At 43.1% G+C, this 17,722-nt stretch overlaps 1 protein-coding gene across 4 annotated transcripts in view; it reads right to left on the reverse strand.

Annotated features, from left to right (window-relative positions):
- Positions 1-15,258, reverse strand: part of LOC126993616 (ral GTPase-activating protein subunit alpha-2-like) — a 47,827-nt gene extending 32,569 nt beyond the window's left edge. For all 4 annotated transcript variants that reach the window (XM_050852795.1, XM_050852793.1, XM_050852801.1 and 1 more), the window contains exons 1-16: positions 15,026-15,258; positions 12,772-12,882; positions 11,631-11,814; positions 8,810-9,056; positions 6,896-7,034; positions 6,382-6,511; positions 5,819-5,908; positions 5,195-5,369; positions 4,693-4,857; positions 3,880-4,040; positions 3,591-3,702; positions 3,188-3,310; positions 2,694-2,825; positions 1,149-1,293; positions 407-676; positions 70-135 (exon numbers count right to left, since the gene is read on the reverse strand). In XM_050852795.1, the coding sequence (XP_050708752.1) occupies positions 70-135; positions 407-676; positions 1,149-1,293; positions 2,694-2,825; positions 3,188-3,310; positions 3,591-3,702; positions 3,880-4,040; positions 4,693-4,857; positions 5,195-5,369; positions 5,819-5,908; positions 6,382-6,511; positions 6,896-7,034; positions 8,810-9,056; positions 11,631-11,814; positions 12,772-12,882; positions 15,026-15,134 (2,359 nt within the window). In that variant the 5' untranslated portion in view covers positions 15,135-15,258. The remainder of the gene's footprint in view (positions 1-69; positions 136-406; positions 677-1,148; positions 1,294-2,693; positions 2,826-3,187; positions 3,311-3,590; positions 3,703-3,879; positions 4,041-4,692; positions 4,858-5,194; positions 5,370-5,818; positions 5,909-6,381; positions 6,512-6,895; positions 7,035-8,809; positions 9,057-11,630; positions 11,815-12,771; positions 12,883-15,025) is intronic.
- Positions 15,259-17,722: the final 2,464 nt, after the last annotated feature.

Genomic DNA, 17,722 nt, shown 5'->3' on the forward strand with positions numbered 1-17,722 from the left:
ACCATAAAATAGCTGGAAATTGGCACAGTCCTGTGAGCCATCCCCAAAGCCAGTCTTCCGTCCACCTACCGTGTGAGAGGGTCTCCAGGGACTTGGAGCGCGGCCCGTGAAGGAAGCGGTGGTTATCACAATCGTCTGAAACAACAACGGCATCAAGTGAATAAAATTGATCAATTAATGAATGTAAAAAAAAAACCAAAAAGCTGAAAAAAATTATAATAACAATAATAAACGAAGGGAAAAATGTGAGTCAAAAAGAAGAGATTTGGTTGCTATCTGGCTATGGGATCAAATAAATGCACTGGTGTCCTTGCTGAATAGTAGTAAAAAAAAGGGTAGGGGAGGAGGCACCTAACAAGAAAAAAGTGCATATAATCATGAATCTGTGAGTATGTGTGTTGCCCACCTCGCATGTGTCCCCTCCTCGACTGCCTCCTCACGGGCAGGTTAGATTCCGACAGTGAGCGCGACAGCCTCTTGCCCAGGCTGTGGTGGTGGTGGCTGGGGTGGTGGTGGGAGTGGTGGTGGTGCTGGTGGGAGGTGTGGGGGCGCTCCTCGGAGGGGTGGTGGGGGGAGAGCTTGGGGCTGCTGCCATTGCCCCCCCCACTGGCCTTGAGGGACCCACCACCAGCGCTGCCGCGACGTTTGCGGGCGAAGGGACTGCGGTCATTGCTCCCTGAAAAAGAAATAAGTCATCGTCATCATCATCATACATGTTCATTTAAAAGGCAGTCTAATGTGAGTACTAACAGGAAGGACACATTCATTATTTTTTTCAACTCCTTCGAGCCTTTCTCCCTCCTCCTTCTCCTTCCTATCCTCTTCCCTCTCCATTTCCATATTCTATCCTCCCTTTCCTATTCCTCTTTTTCTTTGTTTTCCCCTCCTCCTCCTCGCCATTTTTTTTTCCAGCTCTTTCAACACTTTCTTCCTCCTTCTCACTTTTATCTCCTTCCTTTTCCATCCCCATATTCTTTCTTCCTTTTCCTACTCATCATCTTCTTCACCTTTTCTCCTCCTCCTCCTCCTCCTTTCTTTTTTTCTCTTCGTTCTTTTTCTTTTTCCAACACATTCAAGCCTTTTCTCCTCATTCCTTCTGAAAAAAATAATGAAAATAAATAAATAAACAAATGGTGTCATGTGCCCACCTTGCGAGCTGGCGTTGTCTGGGTGTGACTCCTCCTGCAGGTTGGTGAGTGTCGGGGGGCCTCCGGGGGTGTGGGCCTCCGGAGTGTTGGCCTGCCGCTCCATCCTCACACTGGTCCAGCTCCTCGCGAAGCTGCTCCTCACAGACTGATGGGGGAAGAAGGGCTGTATGGGTGTGTTTGAGGATGAGTTGAGGGATAGGAAGCTAGGATGAGTTGAGGGATGGGATGCAAGGATGGGTTTGAGAATGAGTTGAGGGATAGGATGCTAGGATGAGTTGAGGGATGGGATGGTAGGATGGGTTTGAGGATGAGTTGAGGGACAGGATGTTAGGATGAGTTTAAGGAAGGGTTGAAGGACATGATTTTAGGATGGGTTGAAGAACAGGCATTAGGATGTGTCAGAGGATAGATTAATGGATGTTGAGATGTGTTTTAGGACTGACTGAAGGATAGGATGCTAGGATGGGTTTTAGGATGAGTTGAAGTACAGGACGATAGGATGTCTCTTTGGGGATTTATGTATCAGGTTATAACTTCCCATCTTAGTAAATTTAGGTTACATTATTAGGATTTTTCAGAGCAATGGAATTTGGACTAACAGACTTTTACTGTATTAATAGCAACATTCTGGCACTCGCATAAAAAATTTCCTGCATTTCAGAATTAGGACAACTATTTCAGCTTACAATTTCCCCCTTAGCAAATTTAGGGTATACTGAGACTTTTCAGACCAATTCAGACTAAGGGACATTCACTGCACCAATAGCAACACTCAGGTACTCACATCCTTTAAAATTCCCTGCACTCCAGAATTTTGACACCTATATTTCAGTGTTATTTCCCCTCTTAGTAAATTAAGGTTATAGAATTATGATTTTCAGACCAATTCAGACTAAGGGACTTTCACTGCACCAATGGCAACACTCAGGTACTCACATCCTTTAAAATTCCCTGCACTCCAGAATTTTGACACCTATAGTTCAGTGTTACTTCCCCTCTAGGTAAATTAAGGTTATAGAATTATGATTTTCAGACCAATTCAGACTAAGGGACATTCACTGCACCAATAGCAACACTCAGGTACTTGCATCCTTTAAAATTCCCTGCACTCCAGAATTTCGACACCTATATTTCAGTGTTATTTCCCCTCTTAGTAAATTAAGGTTATAGAATTATGATTTTCAGACCAATTCAGACAAAGGGACATTCACTGCACCAATGGCAACAATTAGGTACACGCATCCTTTAAAATTCCCTGCACTCCAGAATTTCGACACCTATATTTCAGTGTTATTTCCCCTCTAAGTAAATTAAGGTTATAGAATTATGATTTTCAGACCAATTCAGACTGAGGGACTTCCACTGCATCAATGGCAACACTCAAGCATCCACATCCTTTAAAAATTCCCTGCACTCCAGAATTTTGACACCTATAGTTCAGGGTAATCTCCTCCATTAATAAACTAAGGTTACAGTATTATGATTTTCCAGACCAATTCAGACTAACAAACTTTACTACCCCGATGGCATCACTCAGGCACTCACATCCAGGCCAGAGAGCTTGGTGGCGCCCCTCTTGATGAGTCGGCGTTCATTGACGCGCTCCAGCGGCAGACTGTTGAGTTCCAGGCCATACACGTGCCGGGCCAACACACGGGTCAGGGTGTCAAGGGTTTTCTGCGGAGGAGGATGAAAGGGGTGTTAATGTTAGGGTGTCGGAGAGCTGTATCTAAAGCGGAAAGTCTTGATGAACTTGCCAACTAGCTTTCTCTATCATTATTGAGCTTTTATTTCATTCCTGATCATCAGTTAACTCATTCCCTGTACCTAGAGTAGGGCATGAAAACAGCCTCCATTAAAAGCAGGCTCAAAATGCTGCATATCTAAGCCATTCCTTATCTATCCAAGGGCAGATGAAATACATTAATCAAAAATATAACAAAAGCATCGCATAAGGTAGAGTAGGAGGACTTTTTCCACCATCCTTCTTTGTCATCTCTTTAGCAAGAACAGAGGCAGAGTAAGACATGGCTCCTTACCGCCCACTCCTTGATGAGTTCGTCCCAGTGGGTGAGGGAGGACAGGGTGAGCAACAGCTGGTCCCAGAGCTCGCCGGAGATGCACACGTTGAGGTTGGCCTTGATCCACGACACGATGAGGGTCTGAAAGGTACACACCACAGACGGACGGTTACACAGACTTACACTTGACATTGGACTTCCCATGTGAGGAGTTCTATGTAAGATAATCATACTAGACTTGCTTCCACTTGATATCGGACTTTCAGTATAGGAAATTCTACATATAATCCTAGCGACTGGCAAAGCAAAAAGTTTATATTGGCTACACTTGATATCAGACTTTCAATATATTGGACTCCACATATAGTCAGGCCACTCTCCCAAATAATCTTCCCCAGGTGTTCGTTCCCCACACACAGACCTGGAAGAGTGCAGATGCAAAGCGGCTGCCCAGCGAGTCCTCCTTGTGTGTGGTTGGGCGCCCACACAGTGTCTGGGATGTGACGTGAAGCAGCACCACCAACAGTTGCTCCCTGCACACACACACACACACACACACACACACACACACACACACACACAACACAAATCAGTATCAGTAATAGTCATCATCATTACAGTACTCCAGCTCCACTAGACAAGATGGAGCATTAAAATAGCAATACAGTCAAACCTCAACATCTGCAGGGATTAGGCAACATCAGGCTCACCATGTCTTCTGCTCCATACGTGTGTTCATCACCATGTAGCGGTAGATGTTGAGGACATGTTTGCACACGTCCACCTGCTCATCCAGGAGCCGCGGGTAGTCAGGGGACACCTCCAGCAGGAACACGTTGGCCACACTCGTCACAAACACTTGCAACACATTCTGAGGGCAACGAGACACTGTAGAGACCTGCCACATAACTACAGCCATACAATACTTAAAGTGGTGACTATCATTGACTATAATCTATCCACTTGGTGTGTATCATTGTCCAATCCATAACTATATCATCATCATCATTTCATCGACGCCCACTCCTAGGAGCTCCCACCAGGGGATGGCCACGGCAGAAGAGTTTTCATCTTTCTCTATCCAGACACTCCCTCCTTGCCTGCTCAAAGTTTCTCAAGGATCTTTCACCCCTCTCACTAATGTACTCCTGCACCCTATCCCTCCATTACTCCATTACTCTACCATAACTACACTTGTCACAAACCCTTACAGCACACTCTGAGGGTGGTGAGACTCTAGTGCCCTGGCTATATGCTTGCCAACAGCCATACCATTCTTATTCAGGGAGTAACTCAATCAATCAGTAAACTATAATAATATAAGCATTCTGAGGGCTTTATCAGGTAACAAAGGTGAGTTAAGCATGGTATAATGATTTTTAAGTGTCTTCTAATTGCACTAAACAGCACCTATGGTCAATTTATTATATTATATTGGTATTCTATTTTTTCTATTAATATTAAATTGGCAAATCAGTTTACTCTTATGATTTAATAGTCTTCTAATTGCAGTAAAGGGGTACCTGGAGTCCTGCCCTGATGTGGATGTCCTTGTTGATGGCCCCAAGGTAGGACTCATTTCTTATACGCCTTTGCGGGGGCACCACCTCCTGCTGGACCACCCCCTCATCCCTCGCCACGGCCCCACCCTCCAGAGGCTCCAGCATGAAGGGCGGCATCTCCGGGGCCTGATGAATGAAGGGAAAATAGAAAGAAGTGGATAGAGAGGTTCAGACACTAAAAGATTTCATAGTTTTTCATCTGCCATTACTTTTTCTCACACTAATACATTTGAAACATTTCCAGGGTCAGACACTATTACATTTCATAGATTTTGAGGTTCAGACACTCTATATGCCTCAGGGTGTAACAAAACAACTAGTATTATTATGTATTTACCGCTGTTCATGCTAACTCACATTCTTACAAGCTCATTCACACTCACTCCTTTATTTTTCTGCAAGTTAATTTTTCTATATGCCTTGGGGTGAAACAAAACCATTAACATTAGTCATGCTCACTCACATTCATCTGTATCCAGTCCTTGTAGGTGAAGATGACAGTCTTCATGACGGCGGCGTAGCGGAAGCTGAGGCAGAGCGCTTGACGGAACAGCTCGTGGATGAAGTTGATATTGTCGCGCGAGGAGAAGAGGATTTCACGCACCATGACCGCGTCCTCCCCCGACCCCATCTCATCCCTGCCGACGCAAAGGGAAAGAAAAAGAATAACCTGTCTGTTCATGGCTCAGTCTTTTGGGGTGGACTTTGAGATGTCTCCTTAACTGTATATATATGAAAAAAAGAAAAGGTTCATATTGTGTGGCTGGGATTGAAGTCTTCCTTTCCTCCCCTGACCCCATCGCATCCCAGCTGACACGAAGGGAAAGAAAAAGAATTAACCTGTCTATACATAACTTTTTTTTTGTCTCATCTTTTTTTTCTCCTCTAAGCTGCCTTCTTAACCCATAGTTCAGTCTTTTTTGTGTGTTTTTCACGTTCATGGTACAGAAGCCTTGTCAAACTATCACTAGGCTTATAAAACTATCCATGGAAATATTAACACAGCCTCTACAAACCCGTTATCAAAGATGGGTGTGTAGGGCCTGTAATGTTTGAGAGTACAGACCTGAGACTTTCCAACACTCACGTGACATAGAAGGCTGAGGTGATGGAGTCCTGGTCGCTGGTGCTGCCCTCTGGTGCATCGCTGTGGCCTGACCGCCTTCCGTCCTCCTCGCTGAAACCACAAGTGAGAGAAGTCAGTATAAGTATTCATTCACTCGCAAAAAATAATATCTCTTCATGTGCATAGTAGTTTTGTTTCTCATTCCTATTTTTTTCCCTTGACTGCTTCCTCCGATGTAGAAAGTAGATGAATAAATAAATAAATGGAGAGGAAAAGGCAGAAAGATTTGAAAGTGATAGAAATAGAGGAAGGATTGGCACTGGACCGAGCAAGATGGAGGAGGATCACTGGAACTTCAAGAATGAGAGAAGATGGATTATAAATGAAGAAGAAGAAGAAGAAGAAGAAGAAGAGGGAGGGGACAAAAAAGAAGAAGTAGTAGGAGTAGAAGAAAAAGAAGAGGAAGAAAAAGAAGTAGAAAAAGAAGAAGATGAAGGAGAAGAAGAGGGAGAGGACAAAAAAGAAGTAGAAGTAGAAGAAGAAGAAGAATACATAAATAAATAAGACAAAATCAAACCACTCACCCCACCAAGGGCGCAGACTGGCCGCTACGCTGGGAAGCTGTCACCACAAACTTGCGCACCCACTCCACCACGGCCACCTGACACGTACCGTAGGGACTCACGCCGGGACTACTGCGCAGCTCTGGCAACTCTGTGGGCCCGCAGAACTTTGTATTGAGACGCCCAGGGAATTATAAAAGAACTGGGTGATTTATGAGTTTGACCCCCTGAGCTTAATTTTTGAGTGTTTATCATGAAGTAACTTAGTCTTATTTATTCCCACCTAAATATGAACTAAGTGATTTCTTTATTACTCTCTATTTTTACCCTCTATATTTACCTTATATCTTTATTTTATTTGCATTTATTTATTTGTATCCCATTTTTGTATTCTATTCACATAAACAAACAAAAACAATTGCTCTATGTTGTTTTCCATTCAGTTTTGCATTCTACTTTCATGTATTTAATTTATATGTATCTTAACAGTTTCGTAATAATAATACCCATCCCTGCCAGGCCCCGGAGCACCCACCGAGGTTTGGTTTGTAGAGGGAGTTTGCCGAGTTGAAGTTTGGGAAGATGTGAGGCATGTACCACATCCTGAACATGTTGAACAGGTAGGAGAAGGCCCGGGGCTGCTGCGTGCGCTCCTGCCACTCCACACGACGCACCTGGGCAGGACAGAAGGGAGGACATCAGGACAAAGGAGTGTGCAGACAAGACAGTATCCCTCACATTTCTTTTTTTTACCCTTTTCCCTCACATTCTATCCTAGCCTTTCCTTTATCTCTCTCTCCCTTTCCCCTTTCTCAACACGACACACCTAAGCAGGACGGAAGTAAGGGAGGACGTCAGGACAAAGGAGTGTGCAGACAAGACAGTATCCCTCACATTTCTTTTTTTTACCCTTTACCCTCACATTCTATCCTAGCCTTTCCTTCATCTCTCTCTCCCTTTCCCCTTTCTCAACACGACACACCTAGGCAGGACGGAAGGGAGGGAGGACGTCAGGACAAAGGAGTGTGCAGACAAGACAGTATCCCTCACATTTCTTTTTTTTACCCTTTTCCCTCACATTCTATCCTAGCCTTTCCTTCATCTCTCTCTCCCTTTCCCCTTTCTCAACACGACACACCTAGGCAGGACAGAAGGGAGGGAGGACGTCAGGACAAGGAATGTGCAGATGGATGACAAGAACTAAAGGAGCGAGGCAAGGGAGGATGAGAGCTAAGGGAATGCGCTAATTGAGAATGTCGGGAGTAAGGGAGTGTGTCATGGAACATCTCTTGGAGGCCGGGACAGTATATACAAGTTGACTTCATTACAGTATCCCTCACATTTCTTTTTTTTTAATCATTTTCCCTCACATTCTATCCTAGCCTTTCCTTCATCTCTCTCTCCCTTTCCCCTTTCTCTCACATGCGTCTCTTTTTACTCTTTCCTTCATCTCTCCTTTTTCCCTTAACTTCATCTCTCTTCCTCTCCTCTTTCACCTAACCTAAGTTGCTGAGGTAGTTAGTGAGGTAGAGGTAGAGAAAGTATATAAAAGAAAATGTATTAGTCCTCCTTCAATACTGAGACTATAAATAACTATGAATGTCTTGATCAGCAAACTTATGCAAAAATAGTTAACATTTAAAAAACAAAAAACTAACAATGAATATATACACACAAATAAATAAATAAAAAATAAGAAAAAAAAAATGTGACAACTACAAGTGATATAACTGACTTGATTAGCAAACTTATATAAAAATAGTTAACGATAATAAACTAAAAACTAACTAAATGAATAAACACATAAAAATAAAATAAAAAAATAATAAGAAGAAAAGAAACCTGGATTGGCTAAAAACCTCGACAACCTGACAAATAAATCATAAACATAGACATTACACAACATTAAAGTTATAATTGTCCTCATCATATCGTCATCATCTTGTCACTCCATTTCCTGTAGCCGGTGACGGGAAAAGATAACACAAAACATATGAAAAAAAATTATCAAAGTGCTCAATCTCAAGCTACACAATCTCCAACCCTTAGTTAGACTCCCTCGTAAGACTTGCATCTCTGTCAAGCTAAATATTGCCTGTGACTGAGGTTAAAATTTAGGCAAAGATTACACTGCAAAGACCCAATCTAACCCAATATCCTCACTCAGTATTAAGACACCTCTCAAACTGAAACTGATCCTTACATTAGCCTCTTCTTATAATACTCTAATATACTTTTCCTCACATGATTAAAATTCCCTTAAACATTTTTTTTCCTCACTCTCCCTATCTCAACATAATCCATTTCATCTTGCTTTCTTTTAATAGTATACTGTAGTGTGTTTTGGGTATCTTTAATAATCTTGCTCTGCCCCCGTCCTGCCTCCAATAATGAAAAAAAATAAACTACAATGATAAAAAAAGGTCACACAGCTGCTTGACCTACATACCTGAGTCACCATATAGTCGAGGAGTGACCTGAGGAAGTACGAGGAGAGGTCATCGGGGGGCGTCTTCTCTGTGCTGGATGGGGGGATGACGGGGGAAGGCTCAAGGCAGGTAATCCCCCCACAGCCCAGGTCGGGGGAGATGGACGCCGGAGGGGGTGTCGGGAAGCCTGGGACGATGGAGGCGAACATGCGGTCCATCTCTGGCGTCTTGTTGTCCCCCACTATCATGTACCAGATGATGAAAAGCCTGGGGAGAGGTGGGCGGGTGAGTGGGTATGATGGAGAGGTGGGTTTGTGAATGAGTGTGAGTGGGTGGGTGGGTGAGTGAGTGAGTGTGTGAGTGGGTATGATGGAGTGGTGCCTGTGGAGAAATGGGTGGATGATTGGGTGAGTATAGCGATAGGTGAGTGAGTGAGTGAATGTGAGTAGACATGAATGTGATAGACAGAAAAGACAGTAGGATAGGAATGCTTCCAGGAGAGAGACCCCTCTGTGTGTGCTCTGCGCATCACAGAGGTGATTGTCTCTGGAATGGAGGCATACATTCCACGTACTTTCTCTACTCCTCATGCTAAAAAGCCTTGGTTTAATCATGCTTGTTCTCGTGCTATTAAAGATAGAGAGGCAGCTCACAAAAGGTTCCAGAGCCTCCGAACTCCCACTAACTTTGATCTATACATTTCAGCCCGGAATCGTGCCAAATCTATTCTCCGACTTACCAAAACTTCTTTTATAAATAGAAAATGTCAACACCTTGCTTCTTCTAATTCTTCCCGTGACTTCTGGCATCTAGCCAAAAATATCTCCTCCAATTTCACTTCTTCCTCTTTCCCTCCTCTCCTTAACCCTGACGGCAGTACTGACGTCTCGTCTGTCTCTAAAGCTGAACTCTTCGCTCAAACTTTCTGTAAGAACTCCACCTTGGACGATTCTGGGCATATTCCTACTACTCATCCCCCCTCTGACTCCTTTATGCCTGTTACTAAGATTTTTCCTAATGATGTTTTCTATGCCCTCTCTGGCCTCAGCTCTCAGAAGGCTTATTGACCTAATGGAGTGCCTTCTCTTGTCCTTAAAAACTGTGTTTCTGTGCTGACACCCTGCCTGGTCAAACTCTTTCGTCTCTGCCTATCAACATCTATCTTTTCTTCCTGCTGGAAGTATGCCTCTGTACAGCCTGTGCCTAAGAAGAGTGACCGCTCCAATCCCTCAAACTACCGCCCAATAGCTTTACTTTCATGTCTATCTAAAGCTTTTGAATCAATCCTTAACCGGAAGATTCAAAAGCACCTTTCCACTTCTAACATTCTATCTGATCGCCAGTATGGATTCCATGAGGCGTTCTACTGGCGATCTTCTTCTCTCTTAACTGACTCTTGGTCATCCTCTCTTAGTAGTTTGGTGAAACTTTCTCTGTTGCGCTAGACATATCGAAAGCCTTGATAGAGTCTGGCACCAGTCTTTGCTTTCTAAACTGCCCTCTTTCGGATTCTATCCCTCTCTCTGTTCCTTTATCTCCAGTTTCCTTTCCGGTCGTTCTATTTCTGCGGTGGTAGACAGTCACTACTCTTCCCCTAAACCTATCAACAGTGGCGTTCCACAGGGCTCTGTCCTATCACCCACTCTCTTCCAGTTATTCATCAATGATCTTCTTTCCATAACAAACTGTCCTGTCCACTCGTACGCCGATGACTCCACTCTGCATTATTCAACTTCTTTCAATAGAGGACCATCACATCAGGAAGTACACAACTCCAGACTTGAGGCTGCAGAGCTCTTAACCTCATACATTGCTATCATTTCAGATTTGGGCAGAAGGAGCCTTGTGTCCTTCAATGCATCAAAAACTCAATTTCTCCACCTATCAACTCGACACAATCTTCCAAACACCTATCCCTATTCTTGACAACACTCAGCTGTCACCATCTTCAACACTAAACATCCTCGGCCTATCCTTAACTCAAAATCTCAACTGGAAACTTCATATCTCCTCTCGCTAAATCAGCTTCCTCGAGGTTGGGAGTTCTGTATCGTCTCCAGTTCTTCTCCCCAGCAGTTGCTATCCATATACAGGGCCTTGTCCGCCCTCGTATGGAGTATGCATCTCATGTGGGGGCTCCTACAGCTCTTCTGGACAGAGTGGAGGCTAAGGCTCTTCGTCTCAACAGCTCTCCTCCTCCTACTGATAGTCTTCTACCTCTTAAATTCCGCCGCGAAGTTGCCTCTCTTTTTATCTTCTATCAATACTTCCACGCTGACTGCTCTTCTGAACTTGCTAACTGCATGCCTCCCCCCTCCCGCGGCCCCGCTGCACACGACTTTCTACTCATGCTCATCCCTATACTGTCCAAACCCCTTATGCAAGAGTTAACCAGCATCTTTACTCTTTCATTCCTCACGCTGGTAAACTCTGGAACAATCTTCTTTCAACTGTATTTCCTCCTGCCTATGACTTGAACTCTTTCAAGAGGAGGGTATCAGGACACCTCTCCTCCCAAATTTGACCTTGCTTTTGGCCACCTCTTCTGATTCTTTTATGGGAGCAGCGATTAGCGGGCTTTTTTATTATTGTTTTTTTTGTGCCCTTGAGATGCCTCCTTTGTTGTAAAAAAAAAAAAAAAAAAAAAAAAAAAAGAATGCAGGAAGATAGAGAGGAGGGAGTAGGATAAAAAGAATAGGATAGAGGACACAGTAGGATAGGATAGTGGAATCAGTAAAATAGAGGGAAGTGAGTAGGATAATGAGGATAGGATAGAGAAGGCAGTAGGATAGAGCAAACACAGCAGGGTATAGAATGGGATAGCCAGGACGCATCACTCACCGCATGGCATCCCGGCGGAGGCGTACGATGTTCCCCGGGTGGAGGATCTTCTTGAATATGTGCGTGAGGGCGTTGCACTGCCATCGCTTCTCAAACCTCTCCGGCAGCAGGCACAGCAGGCGGTCGAGGACGAAGAGGGAACACTCCAAGTCCTCTTTGTGGCCCTTCTGGACTGCAAATGTTCCTACGGATATGGGGAAAGGAGTGATATTAAGGACTCTCATTTTTTTCCCTCCTTTCCTTTATTTTCCTTCATCCTTATTCCTTTTTTTCTCTTCTTTCCTCATCTCTCTCCCTCCCCTCTCTTTTTCTTCCTTCCCTTTCTTTTTTCTTTCCTTTACTTTCCTTATCTCTTTTTCCACCTTTCCTTTTTTCTCCCTCCTCCCTCTTCCTTCTCTCTCTCTCTCTCTCTCTCTCTCTCTCTCTCTCTCTCTCTCTCTCTCTCTCTCTCTCTCTCTCTCTCTCTCTCTCTCTCTCTTTTTCATCTTTTCCTTTATTCTTCTTTCCTTTACTTTCCTTGCTCCTTTCTTCCCTTCTTCATCTCTCTTCCTTCCCTTATCTTTCTTCCATCTCTTTTTTCCTCCTCCCCTTTTTCTTCTTTTGCTTACTTCTTCCCTTTCTCATTTCCCTTCTTCCCTGATTTTTCTTTCTCCCCTCTCTCTCTTTTTCCTCCTTTCCTTTACTTCCCTTGCTCCTTATTACTCATTTTCCTTTATTTCCCATCTCTCCTTATTTCTCTTCCTTGCCTCCTCCTTTATTCCTTGTATTCCCTCTTTTTTCCCTCCCCCTTTGTTTATCTTTATTCCTGACATCCTCCCTTTCTCCTTTTTATCTTATCTTTCCCTTCCCTCCTTTTCCTCCCTCCTGCCTGCCATTTTTCCCTCTTCACTCTCTCTTCCTTGTCTTCTTCATTCCCTTTTTTTTCTTCTCCCTCTGCTCATCTTTCTTCCTCCCATCCTTCCTCTCTTATTATTATTTCATCTACTTTCCCTTCTCTCCCATCCCTTCTCCCTTTCCTTCCTCCTTCCTGGATTTTTTCTTCGTCACTCTCTCACAAGATGATCAAGGAAACTGGAAATACAAATACAAGACTTGAATATATGTGATACTTCATCGATAACTGCAAAAGGATGCTGCTTACCTTTCTGTTTAAGGTTACCCTCAAATGTGATGAACGCCTCATAGAAGATATGGAACACGGGGCTGAAGTTGGCATCAAGAAAAGCTCGGAGCTCCCCCACATCAGTGTTGTCTGGCGAGAAATAAAAAAATAATTCTTAAAACGCTGCTTTATAATGAGGCGTCTGGTGAAGAAGTGGCGTAACGGACAGAGCCAACTTTTTTTTAGCTTGAGCTGAGAAAGGCAGGCTAAACATCACAGGAAGAACAACAAGGGAAAGGCAACCTTATATTTGGTGTACTGAGGGTCAGTTTTCCTTGCAACTTATATCTTGTTCCTCCTAGGATGTACAACGTTCCTTTCCCAGTGGCTGGCTCAGGCTAACCAACAGAGCTCCCCCAAAAGCAGCAGAAAGATACCATTAACATAATTATAACTCTTGAAAAGCTTGATAGAGATAAAAAGTATCTAGCTTATGCTTTGACTTTTACATATGAGCTAAAAAATATGAGGGACAGCTACATTTCAGGCATAAAACTATGCAAGTTTATCATAGTCATACAAGTGTAGCCAGTCATTAGTCTGTGTTTGTTGATGGATATTTAAACAACAATACCATTAAAAGTAGTGGATTCTGCATGATTTTTTTCAAGGGTGGACAGAGCCAATATGTTTTAGTTCCATAATATGTATACATCAAATTTCATTTTCCCCTGGTGAACAACAAGGCACACACAGTTTTCCAATAACTGTGTACCAGATGTCCTCCTGAGGATATGAAAATATTAATTCTGTTATACTTGCAAACAAAAGTGCAAGCAAGAGCATGACAGACTTCCAAAGGGGGCAATTGCCCCTTCTTTCCCCCCTCTGGACACCCATGAATATAGCAAATGAGAACCTAACATCATCCCAAAGGCACAATAAGAAACAACTTAAACCCAGCCCTGGACATTCACCACCTTGGCAACAAACACTTGACAGCCAGGGTTAGCAACAACTTGTGCTGTGGGTTACACACACTACAACCACCCATTAAACCTGTCCTTGCTTCTATTAGACTCATTTCCATCTTCATCTGCAGAGAGATATTAACCTACTCTTTTTCAATTGGCAAATGTGTCAGAATGAACTTTTATAGGAATTTCCAAGATGCACCTGTTCACTTGCAGTCCTTCATCGGTGAGCAACCTATTCTATATATTGACGACCACAAAGATCTTGGGGTCAGGAGTAATTCTTCTCTCAAGTTCCACCTCCATGTGAGAGAGATTGCAGGCCAAGCTAGAGCCATAAGCTATAGCATTCTTAGGGGAACTATATGTAGATCTCCGGATTTCATGAGAGCGGTTTTTATTTCACATATTAGGCCAATCCTCGACTATGCTTCTCTGGTGTAGTTTACTGGATATTTGGGTGATGTTAAACTTTTAGAAGCTGTTCAGAGAAGGTGGATAAAGAAAATCATTGGGTACTATGACATACCTTACAGGGATCATCTTGCACAATTCAGTCTCAACTCGATCAAAGGCAGACTGACTAAAGCCAATCTTATTATGATGTTCAAATCTTTAAAAGGACTTTGCCTTGATCTTAAACATTTACTGATGAGTAATCATAATAGGGACACTAAAAGTTACTCCTATAAGCTTTTTGTCCGCCGTTGTAACACTGAGGCGAGGGTTCGCTTCTTCCCATTGAGGGCAATTACCACCTGGAACAGCTTGCCGGATTCTGCTGTTTCTGTCATCCGGGTCAATGCCTTCAAACACCAGCTGGACACTTGCTCAAAGCTTATACGAGTTTGATTAATTTGTTCATGTGGTTTGGTTGTCCATTTGGGTGTCTTGTCTGGATTGTTATTGACTGTGTTTGCTGTTTGGTTGGTTGCCTCTAATTGTCAACAAGTTACTGATGGTAGGTTGCTGTGTGGGTGCCTGGAAAACAGTGCTTGTCCGTGCCATCTCTCAATGTCATATTAGCCAACCATCAGACCAGCTTCAGGAAAACCATCAGCTGCAGTTCTGGCTGGAGACATCGCTCAGTTCTTGAATGCGGCTACTCCCCATCCAGGTAAGACATCCAATTAAGAAATCCCAGCCAGGCGCCGGCCAGCACCTGCGTGACACCTGTCCTGCACCTGTCACACTCACGGACGGAAATACGCAACATAGGTGAAAGTTCGAACCTCATATCTATCCATTATTACCGTGATTCTGAGGTGATAAATAAAGCAGAGGAGCGAGATAAAAGCGTAAAATCATCCGTTTCTCACCCAAGACTGTCCGCAGGTGCCTGAGTCTGGTGGGCGTATCTCTCTTCACGTCGAGGCATTTACTGAGGCTCTTCTTCACGTCTGACGAGGTGGCGTTCTTCTTAAACATGTTTCAGAGTTCATAGTAGGTGCGGGGGGTGCTGCGGGCCGCCCAGGGGGAAAAGGACCCGAAATAACGAGGGAACCACAACAAAAGCTTCCCCCTCACTCCCTCACTCTCAGCCTTTTGGTCTCGGTCTGGCTCGGGTCTCCTTCAGTTGATAGGGCGACGTGTGGCCTTTACAACGGCACTTCTGGGTTGTGGATATTATGGTGTTGTAATGCCATTGGATTCAGATAAGTTTAAGTATTTGTAAGTACCTATAAGTGAGTTGCCATCCGGAGAAATGGAAACGGTGGGCAACTCACTTACAGGTACTTACAAATACTTAAACTTATCTGAATCCTGTGGCATTAATTACAGTGTGATGGTGTAGAAGAGATAAACAAAACAGATTAAATAAAAAGAAGAAGAGAAGAAAGATAGAAAGGGGAGGAGAGAGAGAGAGAGAGAGAAGAGGAAGAGAAAGAGAGGAGAATAAAGTTAATATTTGACATTTAGTGGTTTGAACGGGCCCACAAACGACTATTAAAGGGACCAATATCGAGAAGAAATCAATAATCATAGGAAACTGTTGATATAAAATGACTAAAAGTATACTAATAACATTAATATATGGTTATTCTGTGCTGAAATGGCGCTGTAAAATCCTCCCTTTTCGTATTATCATCACAATCATCAGCTTATCTGCGCAAAAGGCATCAATATAATAACTCTTCCTTTAAGCTAATCACGTGAAAATTATCTTAAACACAACCTTTAGTGTTAGCAAGGAATAAAAAGCTGCACTATACAAGCCAAAGACATTAAATAAATAAAAAAACAGTCACAGGCAGAGAAAATTAAGGAACAAATTTACTGCATCGCAACAAGAAAATCACAGTCCACGAGATGATATAAATAAATAACTGTGAAACTGACTGAAAGGAGACCAGGTAGAATTGATTGATTGATTGATTGAAGTTTATTAATTGTTTCAAGGAGAATTACAACAAGGGCAGGTAGAATGATTTAGCGAGACAGTGAAGAGAGGGGGTGCTTTAATATAACAAAAAAACAACTAGAATATCACCTTCCCAAGCAAATGACCAAAGAGAGAGGAGGATAGAGGATAAAATGAAGGCAGATGAAACCAATTAACAAGCTGAATAGGAAAGAAATACCCAGCCTTTAATAATGCGGTTGAAGACAGACATATACAGAGCTTATGGTGAACACACAGACATAACAAAAAGCATCTAGAATATTACTTTCCCAGACAAACGACCAAAGAGAGAGGAGGATAGAAGATAAAATGAGGGGGGATGAAGACGACAAGCTGAAATGGAAAAAAATACAAGCCTTTAATAATGCGGGTGAAGATAGACAGCTTATGGTGAACAGACAGACATAACAAGAAACATCTAGAATATTACTTTCCCAGACAAACGACCAAAGAGAGAGGAGGATAGAAGATAAAATGAAGGAAGATGAAAACAATAAGCTGAATAGGAAAGAAAAACAAGCCTTTAATAGCCTAATGCGGGTGAAGACAGACAGAGCTTGTGGTTTACAGACATAACAAAAAACATCTAGAATATCACTCTCCCAGACAAATGACCAAAGAGAGAGGAGGATAGAGGATAAAATGAGGGGGGATGAAGACAACAAGCTGAATAGGAAAGAAATACCCAGCCTTTAATAATGCGTGTGAAGACAGATCGAGCTTATGGTGAACAGACAGACATAACAAAAAACATCTAGAATATAACTTTCCCAGACAAATGACCAAAGAGAGAGGAGGATAGAGGATAAAATGAGGGGGGATGAAGACAACAAGCTGAATAGGAAAGAAATACCCAGGCTAGCTGTGAACAGACAGACATAACAAAAAGCATCTAGAATATAACTTTCCCAGACAAATAATGATGACAACAAGCTCAATGGAAAAGAAATACCCAGGCTAGCTGTGAACGTATATGCGGGTGGATCGACACTATATAGAAGGCTTGGCAGAGGTGAACTTATACATACGTCAAACAACACTTACATAAAACAAACATCCTCTTACACATCTTCAAAAGGGTGCATTCTATATATTCAAGGGAGGAGAGGAGGAGCACAAACGTGACATGGGAAGGAAGAAGAGAAAGAGAGAAATTAAGCAGAGGAGGATGTGAGGTGCGTGGGGGAGCAGAGGTGAATAGAAGGGGAGAAGGAAGGGAGGGAGAAGGCGTGGGGGGAGAGGGCGAGGCATGGGAGGGAGGGAGTGAGCGCCTGAGGGAATGGGGAGAGAACAAATGGAAGAGAGTAAGGGAGAGGGAGAGAGGTAAAAAGATGAGCATAGGAGATTGAATAAGAGGAAGAAGAGAGAAAAGGAGGAACAGAGAAGAGAGAAAACAGGTGGAGGAGGAAGAGAGTAGAGGAGCAAAACAGTGAATAAGAGAAACAGAGAAGAGAGGAAGAAGAGATGGAAAGAAGAGCAAAACCAGTAAGAGGGAAGAGATAAAGGGAAGAACGGGGAAGAGAAAGAGAATTAAAAGGGAGAAATAAAAAAAGAAGAGCAAAACAGATTGAATAAGAGGGAGAAGAGATAAAAGGAGGAACGGAGAAGAGAG

Source organism: Eriocheir sinensis, chromosome 7 (genome assembly GCF_024679095.1).
Source record: "Eriocheir sinensis breed Jianghai 21 chromosome 7, ASM2467909v1, whole genome shotgun sequence".
Lineage (NCBI taxonomy): Eukaryota > Metazoa > Arthropoda > Malacostraca > Decapoda > Varunidae > Eriocheir > Eriocheir sinensis.